Source organism: Hyaena hyaena, unplaced genomic scaffold (genome assembly GCF_003009895.1).
Source record: "Hyaena hyaena isolate Hyena2069 unplaced genomic scaffold, ASM300989v1 scaffold_182, whole genome shotgun sequence".
Classification (NCBI taxonomy): domain Eukaryota; kingdom Metazoa; phylum Chordata; class Mammalia; order Carnivora; family Hyaenidae; genus Hyaena; species Hyaena hyaena.
The window spans coordinates 2,729,017-2,756,061 of record NW_024080814.1 but is presented as its reverse complement, the minus strand read 5'-3'; the positions used below and the strand labels follow the sequence as shown (position 1 = coordinate 2,756,061).

Here is a 27,045-nt window from a genome sequence, read left to right as displayed (position 1 = left end):
AGGAGGGCACTTGTGGGGATGAGCACTGAGTGTTATGTGGAAACTTATTTGACAATAAACTATTTGTAAAAAAAAAAATAAAATAAAATAAAATAAAATAAAATGCTATGTCAAAAGACTAAAAAAAAATAAAAAATAACAAAACAAATGTTTCTAAAACAATCTTTTTTGAACAGAGATCCTATCCCATTTATTGATTATGAAGTAAATTTAGGGGGTCATGACAGGTACTTAAAAATGAAATAGAACAAAGTAGGAAATGCAAACAGCTCAGAAAATTAAGTACTGCCTTTTGAAACTTTGGTTTCAGTTGCGTATGTACATGAGTATATGTATATTGAGTAGTGATGTAAACCGTATTTCTTACTGTGCTTTATGGTCAGGAATATTTGAAAGTCACTAACCTACTACTTTTGTGCTTTACTATTTATTTTTCTCCCTAGAAAGAGAGTGCCTTATTTGTTTTGGTGTCTGGGGTGCTTAGCACTGTGATTTATTATAGGCACTCAGCCATTTTTGAGTAATTTGCTTACGGTAGAAAATGCTTTACCCAGATGTCATTGTTCTCTCCTTGTTTCTTTTGTTTAGTGCCCCTTCAATTCTTCTAGTAAGGTAAAGAAATAGTTTAATTTTGTTGATAACATGCCTTTAATATATATTCTTTGTAGAAGGAATGATGTATTCTAGGCTTGGAAGACATATTTAGCAACAACAGATAAGTTTTCTGAGCTTCCACAGTTCATAGTAGAAAAATTCAGAATTTCAAGTTAGATTTGAGCTGAACAACACCACAATACAAGCACCACCACCACCACCCAAGTTCGTGGATATTGCTTCTGGGAGAGGCAGAGCAGACAAGGGCCACAAAAGGAAACAGAGAGGAACTCTGCTTTATAAGTAATACTTATTTCTTTTAAAAAAGAAAATAGCTGATGCAAATATGACAACATAGTAACATTGTCAGTTGAGTGAGTAGGAAGAGGCCTGTCTTGCATCTTTATGTATTTTATAGTATTAAAACAATTTCAAAGAGGGAAAATTTTCTAGCTCTATCACTGTTTACCTGTGAAATGGGAATAATAATGGGACTTATCATGAGATGAAAATTTATTATTTCAGTATCTGTCATCAGATTTCTCTTATGACAGGGAAGATATCTTGACAGCCTTTTGATAGAAGTTGTGGTGATCTCAGAAGGTATGGGAAGAAGTGTGCTTCTAAAAGAGAAAATGAAAGTAATTATGGAAAGAGATTTGGTAGTTCATGTAAGTGAAGACCCAGTGGATGGCACCCCTTGGTAGGGTAGCTGAAAGGACTCTTAAGGAGATTCTATTCACAATTTTTGGCTTTTTTTTGGTAGGGAGCTTTGATGAAACCCTCTCTCATAACTCCATAATTATCAGGAATACTTTCCTCAGACAAGTGTGTGTGTGTGTGTGTGTGTGTGTGTGTTACTTTGTTGTGAACCTTTAGTGGAGGAGAATGAGTTTCATATCTTATTTAATCATTTAATAAACTATTAATCCACTAAGTTAACTAGACCCTCTGTGCATCTTGTGATTTCCATCCAGTTTCCATTCAGAACATTCCCCTAAGTTTCTGTTAATTCCTATGGGAATAAATTCTCAGCAGAACAAATAATAAGTGGTAACTTTTGGCAAACATCCTGCTATTGCTTTAGAATCATTATTATCAAGAATAGAAACAAGCCAAAGATAGTCATGCTTATTGGACCTATTCCACAATATGTCAGAGAACCTAGTCAATTTAATAACATAAGAAGACGGTATAGGACTTCTGCGGAAGATGGCAGAGTAGGAGGATCCTAGTCCACTTCGTCCCAGGGATACACCTAGACAACACCGACATCAGTGCAAATAACCAAGAAAACAACCCAAAGACATGCAGAATAGACTCTCCACAGCTAAATGTAGAGAAGAGGCCACATCAAAGAAGGTAAGAAGCGCAGAGACATGGTTGGAAGCCAAATGGAACCATAGGACTGTCCCAAGGAGAGAGGGATACCAGCAGTGTAGAGACAGGGAGAGAACCAGACACTATACCAGGCACCTCAGGCACAGGAAACCAGCATGGGGAGGACAAATCCCTATAATGTTTGGCTTTGAAAACCAAAGGTGTTTAACAATCAGTGGAACTTTATTTTATTGATTTTTAATTTATTTTCTTTCTTTATTTAAATAGTTTGTTGTCAAGTTGGTTTCCATATAACACCCAGTGCTCATCCCCACAAGTGCCCTCCTCCATGCCCATCACTCCCTTCACTTCACCCCCACCCCCATCAGCCCTCAGTTTGTTCTCAGCATTCAACAGTCTCTCATGGTTTGTCTCCCTCCCTCTAAGCAACTATTTTTCCCCTTCTTCTACCCCATAGTCCTCCATTAAGTTGCTCCTAATCCTCCTATATGTGCAAACATACGATATTTGTCCTTCTCTGCCTGACTTATTTCGCTCAGCATAACACCCTCAAGATCCATCCATGTTGCTACACATGGCCAGATTTCATTGTTTCTCATTGCCATGTAGTATTCCATGGTATAGATAAACCACATCTTCTTGATCCATTCATCTGTTGATGGACACTTAGGCTCTTTCCATGTTTTAGCTATTGTGGAGAGTGCTGCTATGAACATTGGGGTACATGTGCTCCTATGCCTCAGCATTTCTGTATCCCTTGGGTAAATTCCTAGCAGTGCTATTGCTGGGTCATAGGGGAGTTCTATTGTTAGTTTCCTGAGGAACCTCCACACTGTTTTCCAGAGGGGCTGTACCAGTTTACATTCCCACCAACAGTGTAGGAGGGTGCCCGTTTCTCCACATCCTCGCCAGCATCTAGAGTTCTCTGATTTGCTCATTTTAGCCACTCTGACTGGCGTGAGGTGGTATCTCAGTGTGGTTTTGATTTGTATTTCCCTGATGAGGAGGGATGCTGAGCATCGTTTCATGTGTCTGTTGGACATGTGGATGTCCTCTTTGGAGAAGTGTCTGTTCATGTCTTCTGCCCATTTCTTCACTGGATTATCTGGTTTTCGGGTGTGGAGTTTGGTGACTTCCTTAGAGATTTTGGATACTAGCCCTCTATCTGATATGTCATTTGCAACTATCTTTTCCCATTCTGTCGGTTGCCTATTAGTTTTATGGATTGTTTCCTTTGCTGTGCAGAAGCTTTTCATCTTGATGAGGTCCCAAAAGTTCATTTTTGTTCTTGATTCCCTTGCCTTTGGGGATGTGTCACATAAGAAATTGCTGCAGTTGAGGTCAAATTCCTCCTTTCTCCTTTAGGGTTTTGATGGTGTCCTGTCTCACGTTCAGGTCCTTGATCCACTTGGAGTTTATTTTTGTGAATGGTATGAGAAAATGATCTAGTTTCATTCTTTTGCATGTTGCTGTCCAGTTCTCCCAGCACCATCTGTTAAAGAGGCTGTCTTTTGTCCATTGGATACTCTTTCCCGCTTTGTCAAAGATTAGTTGGCTGTACATTTGTGGGTCCAATTCTGAATTCTTTGTTCTATTCCATTGGTCTATGTGTCTGTTTTTATGCCAAAACCATAGTGTCTTGATGATGACAGCTTTGTAGTAGAGGCTAAAGTCTGGGATGGTGATGCCTTCATCTTCTTCAATATTACTTTGGCTACTGTTGAGAGTGCTGCTATGACCATTGGGGTCCATGTGCCCCTATGCATCAGCACTCCTGTATCCCTTGGATAAATTCCTAGCAGTGCTATTGCTGGGTCATAGGGGAATTCTATTGTTAACTTTTTGAGGAACCTCCACACTGTTTTCCAGAGGGGCTGCACCCATTTACATTCCCACCAACAGTGTAGTAGGGTGCCCATTTCTCCACATCCTTGCCAGCATCTAGAGTTCTCTGATTTGCTCATTTTAGCCACTCTGACTGGCGTGAGGTGGTATCTCAGTGTGGTTTTGATTTGTATTTCCCTGATGAGGAGGGGCGCTGAGCATCGTTTCATGTGTCTGTTGGCCATCTGGATGTCCTCTATGGAGAAGTGTCTATTCATATCTTCTGCCCATTTGCACGTATAGGAGGATTAGGAGGAACTTAACGGAGGACCAAGGGGGAGAAGAAGGGGGGAATAGTGGGGGAGAGGGAGAGAGGCAAACTATGAAAGGCTCTTGAATACTGAGAACAAACTGAGGATTCATGGGTGTGGGGGGGAGAGGGGGGAGTTGGGCATGGAGGAGGGCACTTGTGGGGATAAGCACTGGGTGTTATATGGAAACCAACTTGATAATAAACTATTTGTAAAACAAAAAACAAAAAAAATAAAGGTACACTTATCATGATGAAAAAAATATTACTTTGGCTATTTGGGGTCTTTTGTGGTTCCATACAAATTTTAGGATAGTTTGTTCTAGTTTAGAGAGGTATGCTGGTGCAAGTTTGATTGGGATTGCATTGAATGTGTAGATTGCTTTGGATAGTAATGACATTTTAACTATATTTATTCTTCCAATCCATGAGCATGGACTGTTTTTCCATTTCTTTGTGTCTTCTTCAATTTCCTTCATAAGTTTTCTATAGTTTTCATCATACAGATCTCTTATATCTTTGGTTAGGTTTATTCCTAGGTATTTTATGTTTTTTTTGTGCAATTGTGAATGGGATCAGTTTCTTGATTTCTCTTTCTGTTGCTTCATTGTTGGTATATAAAAATGCAACTGATTTCTGTACGTTGATATTGTATCCTGCAACTTTGCTGACTTCATGGATCAGTTCTAGTAGGCTTCTGGTGGGATCTGCCAGGCTTTCTATGTAAAGTATCATGTCGTCTGCGAAAAGTGAAAGTTTGACTTCTTCTTTGCCAATTCTGATGCCTTTTATTTCCTTTTGTTGTCTGATGGCTGATGCTAGGTCTTCCAGCACTATGTGAAACAACAGTGGTGAGAGTGGACATCCCTGTTGTGTTCCTGATCTCAGGGGGAAAGCTCTCAGTTTTTCCCCATTGATGATGATGTTAGCTGAGGGCTTCTCATAGATGACTTTTATGATGTTTAAGTAAGTTCCTTATATCCCAACTTTCTCGAGGGTCTTTATTAAGAAGAGATGCTGTATTTTGTCACATGCTTTTTCTGCATCTATCGAAAGGATCATCTAGTTTTTATCTTTCCTTTTGTTGATGTGATGTATCACATTGATTGATTTGCAAATATTGAACCGGCCCTGTAACCCAGGAATGAACCCCACTTAATCTTGGTGGATAATTCTTTTAATGTGCTGTTGGATTCGATTTGCAAGTATATTGTTGAGGATTTTTGCATCTGTATTCATCAAGGATATTGGCCTGTAGAGTTCTCGTTTTTTGCTGAGTATCTGTCTGGCTTGGGAATCCAAGTGATGCTGGCTTCATAAAATGAGTCTGGAAGTTTTCCTTCGATTTCTATGTTTTGGAATAGCTTGAGGAGAATGGGTATTAATTCTGTTTTAAATGTCTGGTAGGATTCCCCAGGGAAGCCATCTGGCCCAGGGCTCTTATTTGTTGGGAGATTTTTGATAACTGATTCAATTTCTTCACTAGTTATGGGTTTGTTCAGATTTTCTATCTCTTCCTATGTGAATTTTGGTAGTGTGTGTGTGTGTGTGTGTGTGTGTGTTTAGGAACTTGTCCATTTCTTCTAAGTAGTCCAATTTGTTGGCATATAACTTTTGACAGATATATTTAGAACTCTACATCCTGAGGCCATGGAATTCATTTTCTTCTCAAGTGCACATGGCACATTCTTCAATATAGATCACATACTGTGACATAAAGCAGTCCTCAATTAATATAAAATAATTGAGTTCATACCATGCACTCTTTCAGATCACAATGCTATGAAACTTGAAATCAATCACAAGAAGAAGTCTGGAAAACCTCCAGAAACATGGAGGTTAAAGAACACCCTACTAAAGAATGAATGGGTCAATCAGGCAATTAGAGAAGAAATTAAAGAATATATGGAAACAAATGGAAATACAACAATCCAAACTCTATGGGATGTGGCAAAGTGGAACTTTAAAAATCAGTGACTCAGATCTGGGAGAGCTGGGAGGGTGGAGTCTCTGCTCTTATAGGGACAGCACAGCAAACAGCCCTGCTAAGATATAGTATAGAAGCAGCAGTTTGAAAAATGCCTGAAATATAGAAGATTTATTTACTTATCTCAGAGTATGTGCTGGAGAGGCAGGGATCTTTCGGAGATGACTCCAAGAACAAAAGACCTGATGGGTTCCATTTCCCTCCCGTGTCCCCCAGCCTAGATATACAGACACCTGTGGGAACAAGGGCAGTGCTAACACACTCCACCCAGCTTGTTAAAAGTATCCTCCACTCCTGGGCTCTCCTATGGACACAGCTTTAGCAGGAGTTCTCCAAAGTGGCTAAGGATCCCCCACCATGGCAGAGGCAACTCTGCTAACACTGCATGCCAAGTCACTGTAAGCTTCTGCAGATCTGCTCCTTTCAACCTGGCAAACTTTGGCAGTTGTCCCAAGTGGCTGTGAGTTCCCTCCCACAGCAGACCAGCATGGTTTTTGCTGACACCACAGTCCACTCCCATGTTTTTCTGTGGACTATCTCCTCTAATATACTCTTGCCTGGAGTCCATCCTAAGTGGTGCCTCAAGCCTGGCAGTGTACAAAAAGCTCCAGCAGGGGCCAGGACCACTGCAAAGTGACTCCTGGGAGAGGGGACAATAATGACAGAAGCCAGTCCAACAGAAGCCCCACAGTAGTCTGGTAGTCTGGGAGCAAATTTCAGGTCTGACTGCAGGCCCTGACTACCGGTGAAATCTTCTCAGTGGTCAACACAAAAGAAAGGTTTGCAGTTCAGTGCTATTAAGTGCTGGCAAACAACTGGTCTGACTCAAGTCAAGCCTAAGGGTGCCCCCGACTGGCCCACTCACAACACAGGGACCAAACACCTCCCACAACAGGCAGAGAGTCATTGCAAATGACTGGAATGAAGGCAAATGTGAGTCAGCCACAATAGTAGGGCACACACAACCTAGCAGGCACTTCTAAAGTGCCAGGTTCTGGTAACAGGGAACACTGCACTGCAGAGCTCCATAGGACATCTTCTTCTTAAGGCCACTACTTTCAAGAGCAGGAGGCATACCTGAATTTCTTAACATATAGAAACAGACATAGAGAGTTAGACAAACTGAGGGGACAGAAGAATAGGTCCCAGATGAAAGAACAGGACAAAATCAGAGCACGTGAGTTAAATAAAACAGAGATAAATAATATGCCTGCTAGATAATTAAAGTAATGGTCACAAAGATACTTAGTGGACTGGAGAAAAGAGTAGAAAACATCAGTGAGACCCTCAACAGAGAGAGAAAACAAAAAAGAACCAATCAGAGATGAAAAACTCAATAATCAATGAATGTTAAAATTACACTAGATGGAATAAATAGTAGACTAGAGGAAGTGGAAGAATGAATCAGTGACCTAGAGGACAGAGTAATGGAAAGCAATCAAGCTGATCAGGAGAGAAAACTAATAATAAAAAAAAGGAAAATAGACATAGGAAACCTAGTGACACCATCAAGCATAGTATTTACATTATAGGGATCAAAAAAGAAAAGAGAATGGAAGCAGAAACTTTGAAGAAATAATAGCTGAAAACTTCTTGCATTTGAAGAAATCAAATCCAGATCCAGGAGGAACAGAGAGCCCCCAACAAAATCAAACCAAGAAAATCCACACCAAGACATATAGTGATTAAAATGACAAAAAGTAGTGAGACAGAGAGATGATTAAAAGCAAAAAGAGAAAAGAAAACAGTTACATACAAGGGAAACCCCATAAAGCTAACAGTGGATTTTTCAACAGAGACCTTGCAGCCCAGGGAGGAGTGGCATGAAAAAAAACCCACAGCCAAGAATATTCTATTCAGGAAGCCTGTCATTTTAACATAATAGAAAAATACATAGAGTTTCCCATACACACAACAGTTAAAGGAATACATGACCACTAAACCAGCCCAACAGAAATGTAAAAGGCAACTGTTTGAATGGAAAGGAAAGACCATAAGTAGGAGTAAGAAAAGTAGAAAGCACAAAAGCAATAAAATTAAGTTTATCTATAAAAATCTGGTAAGATATTAAAAAATAAAAGGATGTAGAATATAACACCATATGCCTAAAATGTGGGAGGGTGAGGAGTAAAGAATGGGTTCAAACTTTAATGACTGTAACCTTAATATAGACTGCTATATATGCATAAGATGGTATATATAAGCCTATATATATAGGCCTTATATATATATAAGAGATAACAAGTCAAACCATTCATAGATATGCAAAAAATGAGGAGAAAAGGAATCCATACATATCACTAAAAAAGCCAGCAGGGACACCTGAGTGGCTCAGTCAGTTAAGCATCTGACTCTTGTTTTCAGCTCAGGACATTGTCTCATGGTTCATGGATTCAGGCCCCACATCAGGTTCTGTGCTGAAAGCTTGGGATTCTTTCTCTCCTCTCTCTTCCCCTCACAACTTATGTGTGCACTCTCTCTCTCAAAATAAATAAATAAACTTTAAAAAAAGCCAACAAACTGTGAGAAAAGAGAGCAAGGGAAGAAAGTAACAATTTCTAAAAAACAACCATAAAACAAGAAGCATAATGGCAATAAATACCCATATCTATCACTAATTATTTTGAATATAAATGTACTAAATGCTCCAGTCAAAAGACATAGGGGGATGGGATGGATAAAAAAAGCAATACCCATTTATCTGCTGGGTATGAAATGATGCTCATTTCAGACCTAAAGATACATGCAGATTAAAAGTAAAGGAATTGAGAGGCACATGGGTGTCTCAGTCAGTTAAGTGACCAACTTTGGCTCAGGTCATGATCTCATGGTTCATGGGTTTGAGCCCTGGGTCGGGCTCTGTGATGACAGCTCAGAGCCTACAGCTTGCTTCTGATTCTGTATTTCCATTTCTCTCTCTGCCCCTCCCCTGCTTGTGCTCTGTCTCTGTCTCTCAAAAATAAATAAATGTTAAAAAAATTTTTTAAAGTGAAGGGATTGAAAAGCATTTATCATCCAGAGTGAGGTGTAAAGAAAGCTGGGGTAGCAATACATATTAAACAAAATAGCCTTTAAAAGAAACAGTATAACAGAAGACAAAGAAAGACACTATATAATCATAAAGGGAACAATTTAACAAGAAGACATAACAATTGTAATTATTTATGCACCCAACATAAGTGCAGCCAAACACATAAAGTAGCTAATAACATACACATAAAGGAAGTAATTAATAGTAATATAATAATAGTAGGGGGCTTTAACATCTTACTTATCTGATAAAGGGTTAGTATCCAAAATATATAAAGAACTTATTAAATCCAACACCCCAAAACCAAATAATCCAGTTAAAAATGGGCAGAAGACATGAATAGACATTTTTCTAAAAAAGACATACAGATGGCTAGCAGGCACATGAAAAGATGCTTAACATCACTCATCATCAGGGAAATACAAATCAAAACTCCAATGAGACATCACCTCACACCTGTCAGAATGGCTAAAATTAACAACACAGGAAACAAAGGTGTTGGTGAGGATGTGGAGAAAGGGTAGCCCTCCTGCACTGCTGGTAGGAATGTAAACTGGTGCAGTCATTCCGGAGAACAGTAAGGAGGTTCCTCACAAAGTAAAAAATAGAACTACCCTATGATCCAGCAATTGTACTATTTAGTATTTACCAAAAGGTTACAAAAATACTAATTTGAAGGAATACATACACCCTGATGTTTATAGAAGCATTATCAACAATAGCTAAATTATGGAAACAGCCCAAGTATCCTTCACCTGATGAATGGATAAAGAAGGTGAGCTGTATATATATACAATGGGATATTAGCCATAATAAAGAACAAATTCTTGCCTTTTACAATGTGGTGGATAGAGCTAGAATGTATTATGCTAAGTTAAATAAGTCATTCCAAGAAAGACAAATACCATATGATTTCATTCTTATGTGGAATTTAAGAAACAAAACAGATGAACATAGGGGAAAATAAAGAGGCATAAACTGGAAAACAGACTCAACTTTAGAGAACATAGTTACTGGAGGGGAGATGGGTAGGGGAATGGGTCAAATGGGTGATGGCTATTAAGGAGAGCACTTGGGATGAGCACTGGGTGTTGTATGTAAGTGATGTATCACTAAATTCTACGCCTAAAACTAATATTACACTGTATGTGGACTATCTAGAATTTAAATAAAAACTTGAAAAAAAAGAACTTATACAATTGAACACCAAAGAAAAAAATAATCCTACTGAAAAATGGAGAGAGAACATGAATATACATTTTTCCAAAGAAGATATACAGATAGCCAACAGATACATAAAATGATACTCAATATCACTAATTAGGAAAATGCAAATCAAAACCAAAATGAAACATCACCTCACACCTGTTGGAATGGCTAAAATAAAAAAAAGACAAGAAATAACAAGTGTTGGTGGGAATGTGGAGAAAAAAGAACCATGTGCACTGCTGGAAGGAATGTAAATTGGTGCAGCCGCTGTGAAAGACAGTATAGAAGTTCCTCAAAAAATTGAAAATAGAATTACTATATGATCCAGTATTTTCACTGCTGGCTATTTACCAAAAGAGAAAAAAAACCCACTAATTCCAAAAGATATGCAACGTTATGTTTATTATAGCATTATTTACAGTAGCCAAGATTTGGAAGCAACCAAAGTGTCCATCTATAGATGAATGAATAAAGAAGAAGTGCATATATATATATATATATATACAATGGAATATGACTCAGCCTTAAAAAATGAATAAAATGAATTTTTCTTTAAGCATAGCATAATTTTGTAAGTCTAATTATTCTTGCCTAATGAAAAACAAAATGTACTTCTGACCAAACTTCAAGAATCCTATATACTCTTTCAGGCCACACTATTCTTTTGATTCACAGATTCATTCAACAGGTATCAAGAACAGTGGAAGACTCCGTGCTAAAGCAAATATAAGTGAATGATTTATGATAGTTGATTTAGGAGCCATCTACACTTGAGGAAACAAATAGTATTTATTTATTTACTTATTTTTAAGTTTGTTTATTTTGAGAGAGAGAGAGACAGAGAGAGTGAGCGGGGGAGGGGCAGAGAAAGAGGGAGAGAGAGAACGCCAATCAGGCTCCGTGCGGTCCGTACGGAGCCCCATGCGGATCTCAAACCCACAAACCATGAGATCATGACTGAACTGAAACCAAGAGTAAGATGCTCAACTGAATGAGCCACCCAGTCCTCCAAATTTTTTAGTACTTGGTGAATTTTATCACTTACCCCCTTTCACCAGGTCTCCCTCTCTCCTTCTCTCTCCTCCTTCCCTCATTCTTTCTCTCCTTCCCCCCCCCCCCCCCCCCCCCCCCCCAACATCCCTTAACTCTCCACTGGAATAAATATCCCTTTGACTTACGTGGGCTGGATCAGCATGGATGACTGAGGCCTAGGCTGTCTATCTAAGCTGCTTTCAGCCATACTGGTATTGCGAGGTTCAGTCAGAGGACAGTAGGGATGTGCAGGGACACTAGGACTGTGGCACCAAGGACTGCTATTAGGAAAAAGAGTTGGTGGATTTTCTTTTTCTCTGTAAAAAAAAAAAAAAAAAATTAAGCCCAAAGTGAACCCAAAAGGTATCTTATATAGTTCATTAGCAATGAAGCCTCAGTTAAAGTGAAAGATGTTTTAAGACCAAAAAACTTGTCTTTTCTAGACCTTGTGGGCAGTGCTTTTATCACAACATCAGAAGCATTTGCCCATACATTTATCAGAAGCATAAATTCTGCACGTTAAGCCACAAGCCAACTCTTGATCCAAAATGAAATTCCTCGATGATTCACCTCTCCTTCCACTCAGGCACTGCTAAAGCCATGGAGATAACTTCATCTCTTCACCTCTCTGCAGCCTTGCCCCTAACAGAATTGTCATTAAGAAGTGAAATGGCCAGAGGGGTCTTGATATTGCCCCGTGGAAGTCACCAGCCTCTACTGTCCCAAGACTATAGCCCTGCTTTCTCTGTGCTTTTCACAAAACACAAATAGTATTATGGTTTTACCATCCTACTTGAAATAGGATTTTTTTGTCATTATTTATTTACCTATTCATCATGTATCTACTTGTCACGCAGTTATTCCCAATTGTTCAGTTAAAAAAATTTTTTAAAAAGCCAAACAACTTTTACCTTTTAAGAAAAACTCTGACTCGTTCCATCTGATTTTTTGAGGTATCTTTATTATATTTGTCTTGTTTTTCTTTAGTTGTAGATATAGCTGTTGGCCAATGAAACATGTGTCTTTGAGACGCTGGACTTACATGAATTGAGCATCTGTCAAATTCAATGTCAGTCTCTAATTTCTCCCACGCTTGCTTCCAGTGAATAGGAGTGTACCAGGCAACAGCCTAACAAAAATGATTCATTAATATCAAATACCAATGGTGTTAGATACATTTTTTAAAATGTCATAGACTTATTGCAATAAAATTTCAAAGTCAAACAATTTAATGTCACTCACTCACTATTTGTGAATTAATGAAACACACAGTGAGAACGTAGTAAGACATCCTGGCCTTAGTTTCCAATTATGAAAATTACAAGCTGCATAACCTCAGACACATTAGTTGCTTATTACCTGGGACTGTGTCCTCATATGTGAAATGGGGAGGGTGGTGGTCGGGAGTTGTTATATGAGGGTGTTGTGAGATTCAGCTAAGCTACTAAATTTCATTAGCTATAAAGAACTATGCAAAAAACAGTTGTAATGTTAATAGCAAATTTTGAATATTTAATATATAGATGTATATGTGTATGTATATGAGCAAATGGGCAGTAGAACTAGATTCATGGAGAGGAAATGATAATCTTTGAGCCGGAATCCTAGGTAGGACTCTTAAGGAGACTCCTGACTGAGTTTCCTGGGGACAGAAACCATGCAATACTTAAGCTCTTTTTTCCTAGCACCTTGCTTAATGTTTGGCAGACACTAAGAAATATTTCCCATATGAATGAATTGATCAGTTTCACTAGCAAATAAAGTTGTGTTTATATCACCCTGCAGAAATAATCTGATCCTATATGTGCAAAGTAGTTCAAATCAGAGGAAAAGGAGCAGTAAGTATAAGTACAAAGACTAATTCCATTGCAGGGAATGGCCATTTACTCAAACGGGCATTCCAGGAGCTCAGAGATCTGGCCTCTCTGGTTCAACACTCAGTGCCTGGGAACAATGTGCACACAAAGTAGAAACCCCAAATGTGTTTGCAGAGTGAATAATTGGGTAGATAAGTGTGATGAAAAATCTAAAACAGGAATTCCTTAATCCTAGTCTGCTAATGAGTTTTTACCAGGCTGAGTAAATAATTTAGATTACATCACCTTATTTTTCCCATCAGTGAGAATCATTAGAAGTGTTTTAAAATTCAGTTTGATCCTGCTGAAAGATCTAAAGGTAAGTGAGTAAAGGCATCAAAAATTACAGCAGATGCGTGTACCCCTTGTCTAACAACTGCTGTTCTTACAGGAAGACATTAAATGGCTCTTAAGTTAGTAAGCCTACTCAAAAGAGACAGTACAATCTAAGCAGAAAGACAATCAGAGAGATAGATTCCAATCAACTATTATCTGGATTACTAGTTATATGACATAGTAAGTTAGACTGGGGGTAAGAAAAAAAAAGGAGGTATTTAAAAAAAAATCAAAATAACGTTTTTGCAAAAAGATTAACTTTTTTTATTGTAAACAAAGATACTTTTCAACTTTATTAGTGCGTCTTTGGGCATATATTTATACTTATATTATGCTAAGGAAAAGGTAAGGTGGAATATATAAAATTGTCAAGTACTAGGAATGAGTTACTCCAAATTATTACTAATATGCTAAATTTATAATGAAGTTGAGGGGTGCCTGGGTGGCTCAGTTGGTTAAACATCCGACTTCGGCTCAGGTCATGATCTCAGTTTGTGGGTTCGAGCCCCACGTTGGGCTCTGTGCTGACAGCTCGGAGCCTGGAGCCTGCTTAAGATTCTGTGTCTCCCTCTCTCTCTCTCTCTTTCTGCTGCCCCTTCCCTGCTCATGCTCTCTCTCTCTCTCCCCAAAATAAATAAAAACATTAAAAAAATTTATAGTGACATTGAATTTAAAATATAGTTGTTACAAATTAGAGTATAGATTCTTTCATTAGAATATTAGTCTCTTAAAATAATCTCAGCACTTATTACAGCCATTGTAATAGACAATAATCTCAACAAATATTTGAGAAATGAATAAATGAATAGAAAATGCCTCTGTGTAATACATTTCTTTCTTATTCTATTCTTTGGCCTAAATATCATAAATAAAATCCATCCCTGATTCTAATATCTGAAGTAACTTCTTAGAAATATGGGCTATGAAAATTATCTTTGCCAAATTGTAAGTAGCTCTTTGGCATTTTTGCCCTGGGAAGAGGGTGCTGTTGATTTGCCTGACATGTTATTGTAGTTGGTGACAGTTCTATCGAAGCTTGTAAGGATGGAAAATAATTGAGTCAGCTAAGAGGAGAAGGGGAATCTAAGGAGAGCTATCCATTCTTTTAAAAGCTATTATTGATAATCAGACACTGACTTCACCATTAGGTTTGCACAGAATTGTTGTACAATCTGGGCTTGTTTTAAACTTGTTTTGTTCTCTCCAAAGAAAATCTGACGGTGGCTGATGCTTTGCTTCAGATTCAGCTGCCCACACCTGTAAGAAAATGGTTTGTTACTGTCAATGCCATTGCAGCTTCACATAGTTTGTTTATGTCAGGGGGTCATGGCAATGTGTCATTCTGAGCACATGAGGTTTTAAAATATGACCATATAATGTATAATGTCAGCTGTGTAACACCAAGCTACTGTTCATGGCTTAAAGGAAAGCACAAGAAAGGGACCTTCCAGCATCAACTAGTTACTGTTCTCTAAGAAAACAATCTCTTTTGTTTTCTTTTAGGGATTATATTTGCTCAGTTTTAGGAACCTAAGAATTTCCTTTTAATAGTGAAATCATAAAAACAAAAGGTATTGTACATCAAATTGAGGAAATCAATGGAAATTGAATTATGGGTATTAATTTACATCCAGGGATGGACAAAGTGGCACAAATATCCAACAACAATGAGAAATCACATTTTACATAGAGATCAAATGATGAAGAAACAACTGGTGCTGAGCCCGTCTGGCTGGGTAAATGAGTTTTTCCTGTACAATTCTAGTTCATAGCATCATAGCATTAACATTTGACACTCACTGTTACTGTGCAATTGGCCTGCATTATGATGTTTGGAAGGAAGCGGTACAAAGAGATTGTTTGTCCATTCACTTTTTGCTGGAGAATATAATTTCCAATCTCCAGTTCTTTGTCAAGAGAAGAGTTAATGAGCTTCACGAACAAACCCTTGACATTTACTTCAGCTATTTTAATGTCTCCAAGAGTACTAAAAAATAAAACATAAAGATTATAAGGTGACTTGAGAGAAGTGTGTCTATAGTCTATTTTAAGGGCTGAATAATATGCTTTGAAAGTACAATTTCAAATAGCTGTATAGTCTACTGAACACAGTCTATGTAGAAATGGTGTATTTTATAATCGAAGACAAATGGCTTGATCTCTGAGTTCTGATTGTTTATCTATGAAACAAAATTCTCTCTTTCACATAAAATAATTCAAGAAAAGTTAAAAAGTGCTTTAGGTGTCAAAGTATAAATGCCATAGGAATATGTGTTTATCATTATTTAAATTTCCTTCTGTTCATCATAAAAGCACTGAGACATGAAACTACCAAATAAATAAAGATAAAAGTTAAAGTATTTATATTATTTCTGATAAAGTTACTGTGAAGATGTATAGCAACTACATGATTAAAAGACTTCTGCAAACTTAAAATATTATACAAACATAAGATGGTAATTTTTTCCTCTAATGTGTTGAAAGCCTAGTGTGTAGCAAGGACTAGGCTAAACATTTATCTGTTAGCATTTCTTAGAGTGTGGGTCACAGCCCAGTAGTTCATCATGAAGTCCCTTTGGTGGGTTATAGCTATCATTTTAAAAATGAAATGCCAATAAGAATAACTGATCATTATTATGTCCGGGTGCATTGTAAAGATTATATCTATAACTGCAATTTCATATCGACAAATCCAAAATCCAAAAACTTCTAAAAAACCCCAAAACTTAAAAACACATTTGACATTGTGATGAGCACTGGATGTTGTATGTAAGTGATGAATCACTAAATTCTATCCCTGAAACTAATATTGCACTGTATGTCAATTAACTGGACTTTAAATAAAAACCTAACAAAAATATACATTTGAAGAAAAATCTGACCTGAATTCTTTTGGTGGCAAAATCTGACCTGAAACTCTTGGGAGGCTCTTCAGAGCTACATTTGTGGTTTGTGTGATTATTAATTATGTTTGGTTATGGAAAGATTAATGTTTGACTTTGGATACTTTTCTAAGCCCTGATGGGGTGTTATGTAATATGTGTTCTTGTCATCATATTACTTTCCTCAAATCCCCCAAATTATGAATTTTAAACACATTAAGTCCCCAAATATTTTGGGAAAGGCATTGTGAATTCATAGATATTCATTTAATCCTCTTACTGAAGGCCATGGTAAAAAAAATTGAGGGACACTAATATTTCATGTAATTCTCACGACAACCCAGTGACACAAGTACTATTTTTAGTCCCATTTTACAGACAAGGAAACTGAGGTTTAGAGAGATTGCCATGTCCAAGAGTACTCAATAAGTGTTAGCACTTGTTCTTCTGTCCCACTCAACTAACACATTCTCAAAGAGATTTGATGCAAACATTCAAATTGTTTAAGCCTGGTGGTTGACTACTGCTACAAAATATGCACACATACACATGGATAAATTGCTGCCACAGAATAAACTGGTCTTCAACCACAGGTGGGCCTTTAATGATTCCTTTAGTAACTAGCGGTAAGAGGTGTGTGTGTGTGTGTGTGTGTGTGTGTGTGTGTGTTTTAGCAAGTTGTGTTCTTCATGAGCTGAACCAGCATGGTTCGTCATTCCCCCAACAGTGTACAAATACTTGCCTCACATCTCCATCCTTACTCTCAGCAAATAATCTCACTAAGAAAACAGGACCATCAGAGAGAAGTGTGTTTTCTTGCTTTCCACTTAAAAGCAGGTTCACCCATACCCACTTTACCTCTTCTCTGTTCCAGCCCATCTTGTTACAGTGGAACAGGGGCTCTTCTCCCATGTACAGTGAAACCTCTGCTCACCACCTCCTCCTGCTGCTTCAGCACCTCAGTCCATTTGTTATTCTCCCTTTGTCTTTTAATACTAACCTCTCCTTCTACACTGCCCCTTCTCCCCAAATACATAAGAATCTTCAAACTGCTACCACCTTTAAAAAAACAACCTTCCTCCATCTTCACTTAATACTGTTATTACAGTCAAGCTTTTGGAAAGACTATGTTAGTAATTCACCTCTTATTCACTCCTCAATCCACTACCATCTACTTCTGCCTTATTCCAAGATGACCAATATACTTTTGGTTGGTAAATTGAGATAAGTTGACTGGTTACTTACTTTTTATTGAGATATAATTGAAAAATATTATATCAGTTTCAGGTTTACAGCATAATGATTTGATATTTGTATACACTGAAAAATGATTGCCACGGGTCTAGTTAACATCCACCACCATACATAGTTATGATCTACTCTCTTAGCAACTGTCAAATATGTAATACAGTATTTTTATTGATGTATAATTGACATACAATATTCTATTAGTTGCAGGTGTATTTCATAGTGATTCAATATTTTTACACATTACAAAATCATCCCCATGATAAGTCTAGTTACCATCTGTCACCATATAAAGTTATTACAATATTATTGACTATATTCTCAATGCTGTACATTACATCAGCATGATTTATTTTATAGCTCAATGTATGTACCTCTTAATCCCCTTCACCTATTTCACCTAGCCCCAAGCCCTTGCAAGTCTTGTAACCAACAGTCTGTTTTCACTATCTATCAGTCTGTTTCCGGTTTCTTTGTTTTGTTTTTTAGGTTGCACAAATAAGTGAAGTCATATGCTATCTGTATTTCTCTGTCTTGCTTATTTCATTTAGAAGTATACCCTCTAGATCCATTCATGTTGTTGCAAATGGTAAGGTTTCATTCTTTTTTATGGATGAGTATATATAAATATTATATATATATACCACATCTTTATCCATTCATCTATTTGATGGACACTTATGTTGCTTCCATTAACTTGGCTATTGTAAATAATGCTGGAATAAACATAGGGGTGCCATATATCTATCTCCTGAGACTGTTTTAATTTTTGGGCATATATTCAAAAGTAAAATTTCTGGATCATATGATATTAATTTTTCGAGGAACTTTCCTACTGTTTTCCACAGTGGCTGTACCAACTTACATTCCCACCAACTCAATATTTATCTTAATGTCTCTGTGGTATTTGCCTCTGTAAGATATGCCTTCTTTTTTGGGACTCTTCTCCTTGTTTACCCAAGTCCACAGTTTCCTTCTATTGGTCTGGTTGCTCCTTTTTGGTCTCTCAGTCTCTCTCTTTTTTCTTTTTAGTCTCTTTTTCAGATTTTTCTTCTTCACCCATCCCTCAGATATTGATCCTTGGATTCTGTCCTTAACCCTCTTTTATTCTCATCATACTCCATATATGTGATATCATCTATAAGTAAGGCTTTAGTAACCATTAATACACCATGACTGCTATATCTAAATCTCTTAGACTTTCCAGCTGAGCTTAGAACCCATAGAAACAATTGACCATAGACCCTGAAGGTGCCTCTGAATCACCATTCCCCAAATTGAACTCATCATTTGGGAAGAGTGGGAAACTTATTCTAGTGAATTACATCATCATTTATTCTGTTGGCCATGCCTGAAATTTCCATTACTTTCACATTCTCTTAACCTTACCTTATCTATGACCAAATACTATTGATTCTATCCCTATATTCTCCTATATATATCCCCTTTTCTCCATCCCTATTGCTGCTATCTTCATTAGGCTCCCATCACCTCTGTGTGATATTATAACAGTGTCTCTGTGGTTTCTCCAGTGTTTTACCCTCCTAACTAGTCTCAATTTTGCTTCCAAGCAATCTCTGTACAAGGGTAAACCCTTCAATGTCTGACCATTTACTTCCAGAGAAAACATCAGCTTCATAGCATGGAAACAATGCCATACATAATCTGTCAGGCTTGTTAATTTCTTTTTTTCCCCTACCTTCTAGCTTTGCTTAAACTGCAACCATGAAGGATTTAACACAAGGCTTGTGACAATTCACACCATTGCATGCTTTACCCACTGTCTATGCAAGGGTCCCTCTTGTTCCCCACATCCCTACTAACACTTAAAATTTTCAAATTTCTTAATATTTTCAATATCATGGGTACAAAATGGTATCTCATTGTTATTTTAATTTGTTTTTCCTTGATTATAGTTAAGTTGAATAAGTTGAATATATTGTTAAACACACCTATTTCTGAAATAGTAATTTCTCTTATTGGAATTTTTACTTCTAGAATTTCCTCTTGATAATTTAATGAGAATAAACTAATAAAATATTTATCTTGTCATTTAATTCTTTGAATATTTAGTCATTGTTATTTTAAAATCCCCGTCAGATAACCATAATATCTGCACCATGTAGGCCTGTTTTTAGTGTCCATTTTTAACCTTAGTTTTTAGTCAACTTTTATTATTTTGTATGCCTTGTAAATTCTTAGCCTTGGGTGACCCTTTGAAGTTCCAACTGAAAGCCTGGGTTGTTTGTCAGTGGTCCTCCTTCTTGATAGGGCCTGAATCTCGATATTTATTCACCAGTCCTATGAGAGTGCCAATATAGTATTAACTTCTCAGCTTCTTAGCTGCTGGTTTCAAATTAACAACTGTTTTGAGGAGAAAATGGCTCCAAATATCAGGCTATCACTTTGAGTTTCCTCTCCTGAAGAGGAATTGTGAGAATAGAGGATGTAAACATCCATGAAGTCTCAATATACACTACCAAACTGCTTTAAAAATAGTGGTCTCATTTCATACTTCCATTGCATTTGTATGAGAATGGCTGTTTTGTAGAGGTTTACTTTTGAGTGACTTGCATACCTATTTTTTCTTTTGCATTATCATTACGGTTCTTACTAAATTCTTAAATAACATTTTACTCTTCTTTGCCTAGAATTCCTCTGTCATGTCATCTTACTGTTACTGAATTCTCTGTGAGATATTTTAATTTCTTGATAAAATGCCTTTTTGTTTTCCAGACTTGCTTTTTTTGCATTGTAGATGAGCACCATTTTGAGTTTTGCTTTTAAACAGATAAGACCCTAGAATAGTGTAGTTGTCCTTTTGTTATCATACATGTAATGGAATATGCACAGTTGCTTTTCAAAAACTTTTCATTATTTAAGTGAACTGTTTATTCATTGATCTTAAATTTTTATTTTATGCACGTAAATAGAATAAATTAGCTTGATGGAAGAAAAAATAACATCACCCATGTCAGGGCTAATCACTTCATTTGTCTTCCTTTTGATATTAGGTCAAATAGGAAAGTACTTCATACAGTACATAGAAATTCACAGAGGAGGGGCTCTTAAAGTGCAATCACACAGCCTTTAGTAGTTATCCTTTTCTCTTTCCAATAAGCCATTCTACTTTTCTTTAGTAGAAAAGTAACTTCAGACCTCTGCTTATAAGTCATTATTTGCTGAAGAGTGTAGAATGATGTACCAATTATTCTGTCAGGAGTCTTGGTATGGAACTGATTAGTAAAGAGACTGAAGAGACATATGGCTCTGTAACTTTTTAAACAACAACCACTTTCCATTATTTAAACCCTAATTTATCTAGTTCTTGGGTTCTTCTTGATAGCTTCATGCTACTTATCTACATTAAGGTTTCTACAACTTTAAAGTTTGCTGAAATTACCTTAAAGTATCAGTTCTTCCAATAAACATCTACCTAACATTCTCTATATAGGTTGGTACCTGTGTTTATAGATGTATGTGGAGGGGGTCTGGTGAAGGGGTGCAGCATTTAAGACCTCATGAGTTTTTAAAAGACAAAGATGGGAAGACTCAGGGAGTTTGATTCACTTCATTGCTGTTACAAGAAAAAACCCCTCAGATTTGTAACATTATAAGGTATTTTGGACCAACACTATTTATGTAGATATCATTATCTTTGTGAGGCTCATCTCAGTCCACAGCTTACTTCCATCATGATGTTAGATTTACAGGATGAAGAATTGCCTGGGGAGGTTTAGAAAACGAGAATGGGTGGGAAGGTAGCCTTCTTAATGTAGTTTGGGCACTCTTGAGGAGTCTAGAGCTGACCTGCAAGCTAATATATAGTCTTAGATATAGGGAGAAAGATCATGCATAGCTAGTGAAAATTCTAATTATGTCCCCATTTTGTTTCTTGTTTGTCTACTATTTTTTCCTCCTGCTGGAATATATTAAACATCCTTAGAGATAATGAGTGACAGTAGGAAAGAAACAGCATATTTTATTGAAAACAGTCAAATTGAGAAGAGGCTTCTGTTTCCAGCTGAGATGCAGTAACTGTATTTGACCTCCCACCTGAAACAACTAAAAATCTGGAAGAAATTATATGATCCAATGTTTTTCAAGATATTGGACACTGGCCACTGAAGAATAGCGATCCCTGAGAAACAGAAAATAAATGAGGTAAGCTTTAAAACATTTCCAGATTACTGTCTTCAGAGAGTTTCCAGGCTGTGTCATGGAGATATGGAACCAGGTACTGCCTGGTGGTTTCTCTCACGTGAGAAGATGAGAGCCTGGAGAGACCAAGATGGCAAGAGGTGACAGGCATAGTACCAGAGATGAGATAGCTGCATAAAGAGAAAATTCTGGAAAATTTTCAAAAGATTCCCTTTTAAGTATTCAGCAGAGGTTTAGTTAGCACATGAATTTGAGTAAACCTTCCAAGACTGGATAAAAATACCATTTGAAAAGATTAGGGAGAACAACACTCAGACTTCCTCCAAGATCAGGAAAAATGTCTGTTGCCATCAGCCAGACTGAAAAACCTCACAGTTCATGGGGTATTGGGTGGAGTTCCTAGAAGAGTCTTGCCTCAATAGCGAAGATTAATTAGTCATAGCCTAGACATTGCTCTGCTGCCATCTAACACCTTTTAAAAGCAAGTCTCAAAGTCTCATAGTGTTTCCAAGTAACTTAATTTCATTCTAGAGCAAAGTTAAAGAATATGTATAGGAAGACAAAAAATATTCCAGCATTCGAATAAAGTAAAACTGTAAATTTCTGTCATCTAATAAAAATTAACAGGCATGTAAATAAATTGGAGAATACAATCCATAATAAGGAGAAAAATCAATAAATCAAAACTTATCCAGAATAGGCAAAGATAGCAGAAAAAGAAAAGTTCTTGTACATATACATTTTTGTATATACAAAAAAACTAGAGGAAAGATTGAATGGTGATAGAGACCTGCCTGAATTAAAATTCACTAGATGGGATGAACAAGATTAGTGACTGCAGATTAAAACATTAGTGAATCTGAAGATACAGCAATAGGTGTTATCCAAAATGACACCACACACACACACACACACACACACACACACACACACACACACACAAAGATTAAAAAGGAACAGAGCATCAGTGACCAGTGAGATAACTTCAAGTGACCTAGTACATGTGTAATTGGAGTCCCTACAGGAGAAGAGAAAGAGGACAGAAAAATATTTTATGAAGTAATTGCTTACAATTTTCTAAAATTTTTAAATTGTGAGTCTATAAATCTGCAATTCAAAGAAAACTTAACGAAGTCCAAGCATAGAATTACTGAAGAAAGTTATACCAAGGCACATCACAATCAAATCTCCCAAAAGCAGCAAGAGAAAAAAGATTAATCACATTCAAGGAAATAACCATCATAGGAAACCACCATAACACTATAAGTGGGTTTTTTTCAACATAAACTGTGTAGGCCAGGAGAACGTGGGACGATGTATTCAAAGTACTGAAAGAAAAAAACCTGTCAAACAGATAACTTTACACTTTGCAAACACACTGAACAGCAACATGAAAGTACAGGGAAGTAAAAATCTCAGTGGTAAAGGTATATATGTATACATTGAATATATATGTATATATATGAATATATATGTATACATATTGAATATATATGTGTATATATGTATATATTCAATGTATACATATTCATATGCAAAATAATATGACACTAGCAGTGGTGCACAAATTACTCATAACCAAACACAAAAGTTAGAACAAAAGTATTAAGAGTACCTATAACCATGAAAATTTGGTAAAGGATTCCACATTATTAAAAAAGCCAATTCTGATTTCAAAAACGCAACTGTGTATGTAAGGTAAAAGTGTAGAATTTTTGTATTCAATTGAACTTAAGTAATCATCAAATTAAAATAGACAGTTAAAACTATAAAAAGATTTATACAATCATTATGAAAACCACAAAAAACCTCATAATATATATACAAAAGAGAAAGGAATTAAATAAAATCATTATAGAAATTTATCAAATAACAAGACAGTAAGAGAGGAAGACAAGAACAAAAGAACTGTGAAAACAAAACAATTAAAACAGCAATAGTAAGGTTCTTTTAAAGTTTATTTATTTATTTATTGAGAGACAGATAGAATGAGCTTGAGCAGGAGTCTGGGGTGTAGTGAGAGAAGAGGAAGCATCCCAAGCAGACTCTGCATTGTTAATGTGGCCAATGTAGGGTTGGAACTCATGACCGTGAGATCATGACCTAGGCCAAAATCAACAGTCAGATGCTCAACTGACTGAGCCACTTAGAAGCCCAGGAAACAGTAATTTTTTACCTGTTGATAATAATTTTAAATGTAAAATGGAATCTCTATCAAGATCCCAATGACTTTTTTTTTTTTTTTACAGAAGTTGAAAAACAATCTCAAAATTCATAGGGAGCTACAAAAGACTTTGAATAGACAAAGCAATCTTGAGCAAGAGCAAAGCTAGAGATATTATGTTTCCTGACCTCAAATTATATTATGAAACTAACATAATATGGTATTAATATAAAAACAGACAGGTAGGCCAATGGAGCAGAATAGAAAGCCCTCCAACAAACCCATACATAAAAATTAAGGTCAACTGATCTTCAACAAGAGTGCTTAAGCCACACAAAGGGAAAAGGATAATTTCTTCAATGAATGATGGAAGACTGGATATCCACATGTAAAAGAATGAAATCAGACCCCTATGTTATACCACATACAAAAATCAATTCAAAATGGGATAAAGACTTAAATATAAGACTTGAAACCATAAAACTCATAGAAATAAATAAGGAAAAATATTCTTGATGTTAGTCTTCTCAATGATTTCTTAGATATGACACCAAAATCACAGGTAACAAAAACAAATTTAAACAAGTGAGATTACATCAAACTAAAATGCTTCTACAAAGCAAAGGAAGTACTTAACAAAATGAAAAGGCAACTCATAGAGTGAGAAAAAATATTTGCACACCATATATTTGATAAGGCTTAATATCCAAAATATACAAAAACTTCATATATCTCAAGAGCAAAAAAGCCAATAAACTGATGGGCAAAGGACCTCAACAGAAAGACAGGAGACTGAATACTATCAACTAACTTTAACCTGATTAACATTTGTAACATATTCTACTCAACAACATCAGAATACAAATTCTTCCTAGGTGTGCCCAGAACATTTACCAGGATAAACAATGTCCTGGCTATAAAATAAGTCTCAATGCCTTTCAAAGGGCTCAATTCATACAAAGTATGCTCTTTGACCATTATAGAATTTAATTAAAAATTCATTAAAAAAAGACAAATTTGGAAAATCACTAGAACTGGCAAATTTGTAAAATATTTGGGAACTAAGCAATATACTTCTTATTACACAAAGATCAAAGAAGAAATTAAATGAAACTTAGAAAGTATTTTGAAATAAATGAAAATACAACATATCAAATTTGTGGGATGCCACTAAACCTGTACTTAGAGGGAAATTTACTAAACGTTTAGTGGAGCAATGCTATAAAATGTCTTATATCTCCTAGATCCTAGCTTTTTCTCCCTCCTTCACTTTGTTTATGCTGTTCTTTTGCTCTAAGATAGTGGTTTTCAATTTTGGCTGTGTGTTAGAATTACAATGGAGTTTAAAAAATACCATGCTCTATTCCATCATTAGGAAATTTGAATCAGTCTAGGATAGGGTCAGAGCATTAAAAACTCAGATGATTCAATTGTGTAGGTAGGGTTGTGGATGACTGAGTGATCTAGAGTGTTTTCAAAGACTCCAAATTTGCATACCCTAAATTTATTTATCCTTCCAAGATAATTCTAAATGATATATCCTTCACAAAACCTTCCCATATATCATCCTTGGCTGGGAGAAAGTTCTCCTCTAAATGCTTTGATACATTATTTGCCTCTCTCTCAATCCTTATACCTGTAGGTCTTCTCTGATTTACCAGAGAGAAAGTTTAGTTCTTAATACCATATTAACAAGTTTTTTTCTGAAATTTTGCCCCAAATTAGTTATCATTTTTAACATTGTAGATAGATAGAATGTTTAACATTCTCACATGGTAGAAGTGTTTTTGGATGGATGAGAGAACACTTAAGTGTTCACTACAGTTGAATGGTAATAGTGAGTGATTTTAGGAAATGTGACCTAAGGGGGAAAAAGTTTCCTTTATGTCTGATCTTCAAATCTGGCTAACAACTTCTTTTAGCCTTCTAACACCCTCTGTCAACATGTGTTTATTACTAATAACTCTTAATTCAATCAGTTGTTAAATAAACAAGAAAAGCAGAGTTAAGTAAATGTATAGATGAGTCTACTCTTTTATTTTAGTTGTAATATCAACCTTCTTCCTGATTATTCTTTTTGCCATAGACACCAACAGCCATAATAATGGATCAATGATAAGTCCTCCTTTCTCCTTATATCTTGAACTCAAGAAGCTAGTGGAAGAGAAAAGAGATACTAAATCCATCTGAATGATTTCCCAATAATAAGGGATAAGCTTGACTTTATTTGTAGGGATTCTGTAGTGTATTTTCTCTGGCATCTTTGAAAACTCAGCATCCTTGTTTGGTTCCCTAGAAAGTTACGGTGATTTTGTATCATTGCTCAGAACATGAAACAGTTGTATTTCAATAAATTGCTTAGGGTTTTAGGTGAAATCATGGGTTTAACAACAGATTAGAAATAAAATTTTCTAGGGCACCTGGGTGGCTCAGTTGGTTAAGCATCCAACTTCAACTCTGGTCATGATCTCATGGTTTGTGAGTTCAAGCCCTGAATTGATTTCTGGGCTGACAGCTCAGAGCCTGGGGCCTGCTTTGGATTCTGTGTTTCCCTCTCTCCTTTGCCCCTTCCCTGCTTGCACTCTTTCTGTCTCTCTCTCAAAAATAAATAAACATTAAAAAAAAGAAATAAAATTTTCTACTGAAATAAAGTAGCTCCTATTCCAAGGAAAGATATTAAATAGTTCAAATAGAATATGTACCTGGATCTAGATTGGCCCACATCTTCAAGAATCATGGAAAAGTGCTTCCAGGTTTTCTCTGGCTGGAATAAGCGTGAAGCAAATTTCTTTGAATCACCAAACAAAGATAGGAAATAATCTTCTCCTTCTCCAGTTACAACTGGCTCAGGAGCAAGGATTGACAAAGTCTGTTTCTTTGTTGGTATGAAGGTGTTGACTCCTTTCAAAGAATCAATCAAAAAGGAAAGCAACAGAGAGAGAAAGGACATTAAAGAAACCCAAAGTCACTATCTTTATTCTTTGCTTCTACAAAATTATACTCTTCATACATTTTACAGCCACTGTCAAACTCAATGAGGGTAATAAAAAGCTTTAAACCAAATTCTACA

General features: G+C 36.4%; 1 protein-coding gene across 5 annotated transcripts in view; it reads right to left on the bottom strand.

Annotated features, from left to right (window-relative positions):
• LMNTD1 (lamin tail domain containing 1) overlaps positions 1-27,045 on the bottom strand; it is a 160,121-nt gene that overhangs the window by 12,371 nt on the left and 120,705 nt on the right. For 4 of the 5 annotated variants that reach the window (XM_039240850.1, XM_039240849.1, XM_039240851.1 and 1 more), the window contains 5 exons: positions 26,678-26,876; positions 15,321-15,507; positions 14,658-14,777; positions 12,240-12,457; positions 11,475-11,645 (listed from right to left, as the gene is read on the bottom strand). In XM_039240850.1, coding sequence (XP_039096781.1) covers positions 11,475-11,645; positions 12,240-12,457; positions 14,658-14,777; positions 15,321-15,507; positions 26,678-26,876 — 895 coding nt within the window. Of the gene's footprint in view, positions 1-6,185; positions 6,290-11,474; positions 11,646-12,239; positions 12,458-14,657; positions 14,778-15,320; positions 15,508-26,677; positions 26,877-27,045 lie in introns of those variants that run through there. The other variant, XM_039240853.1, reaches the window with a different exon arrangement.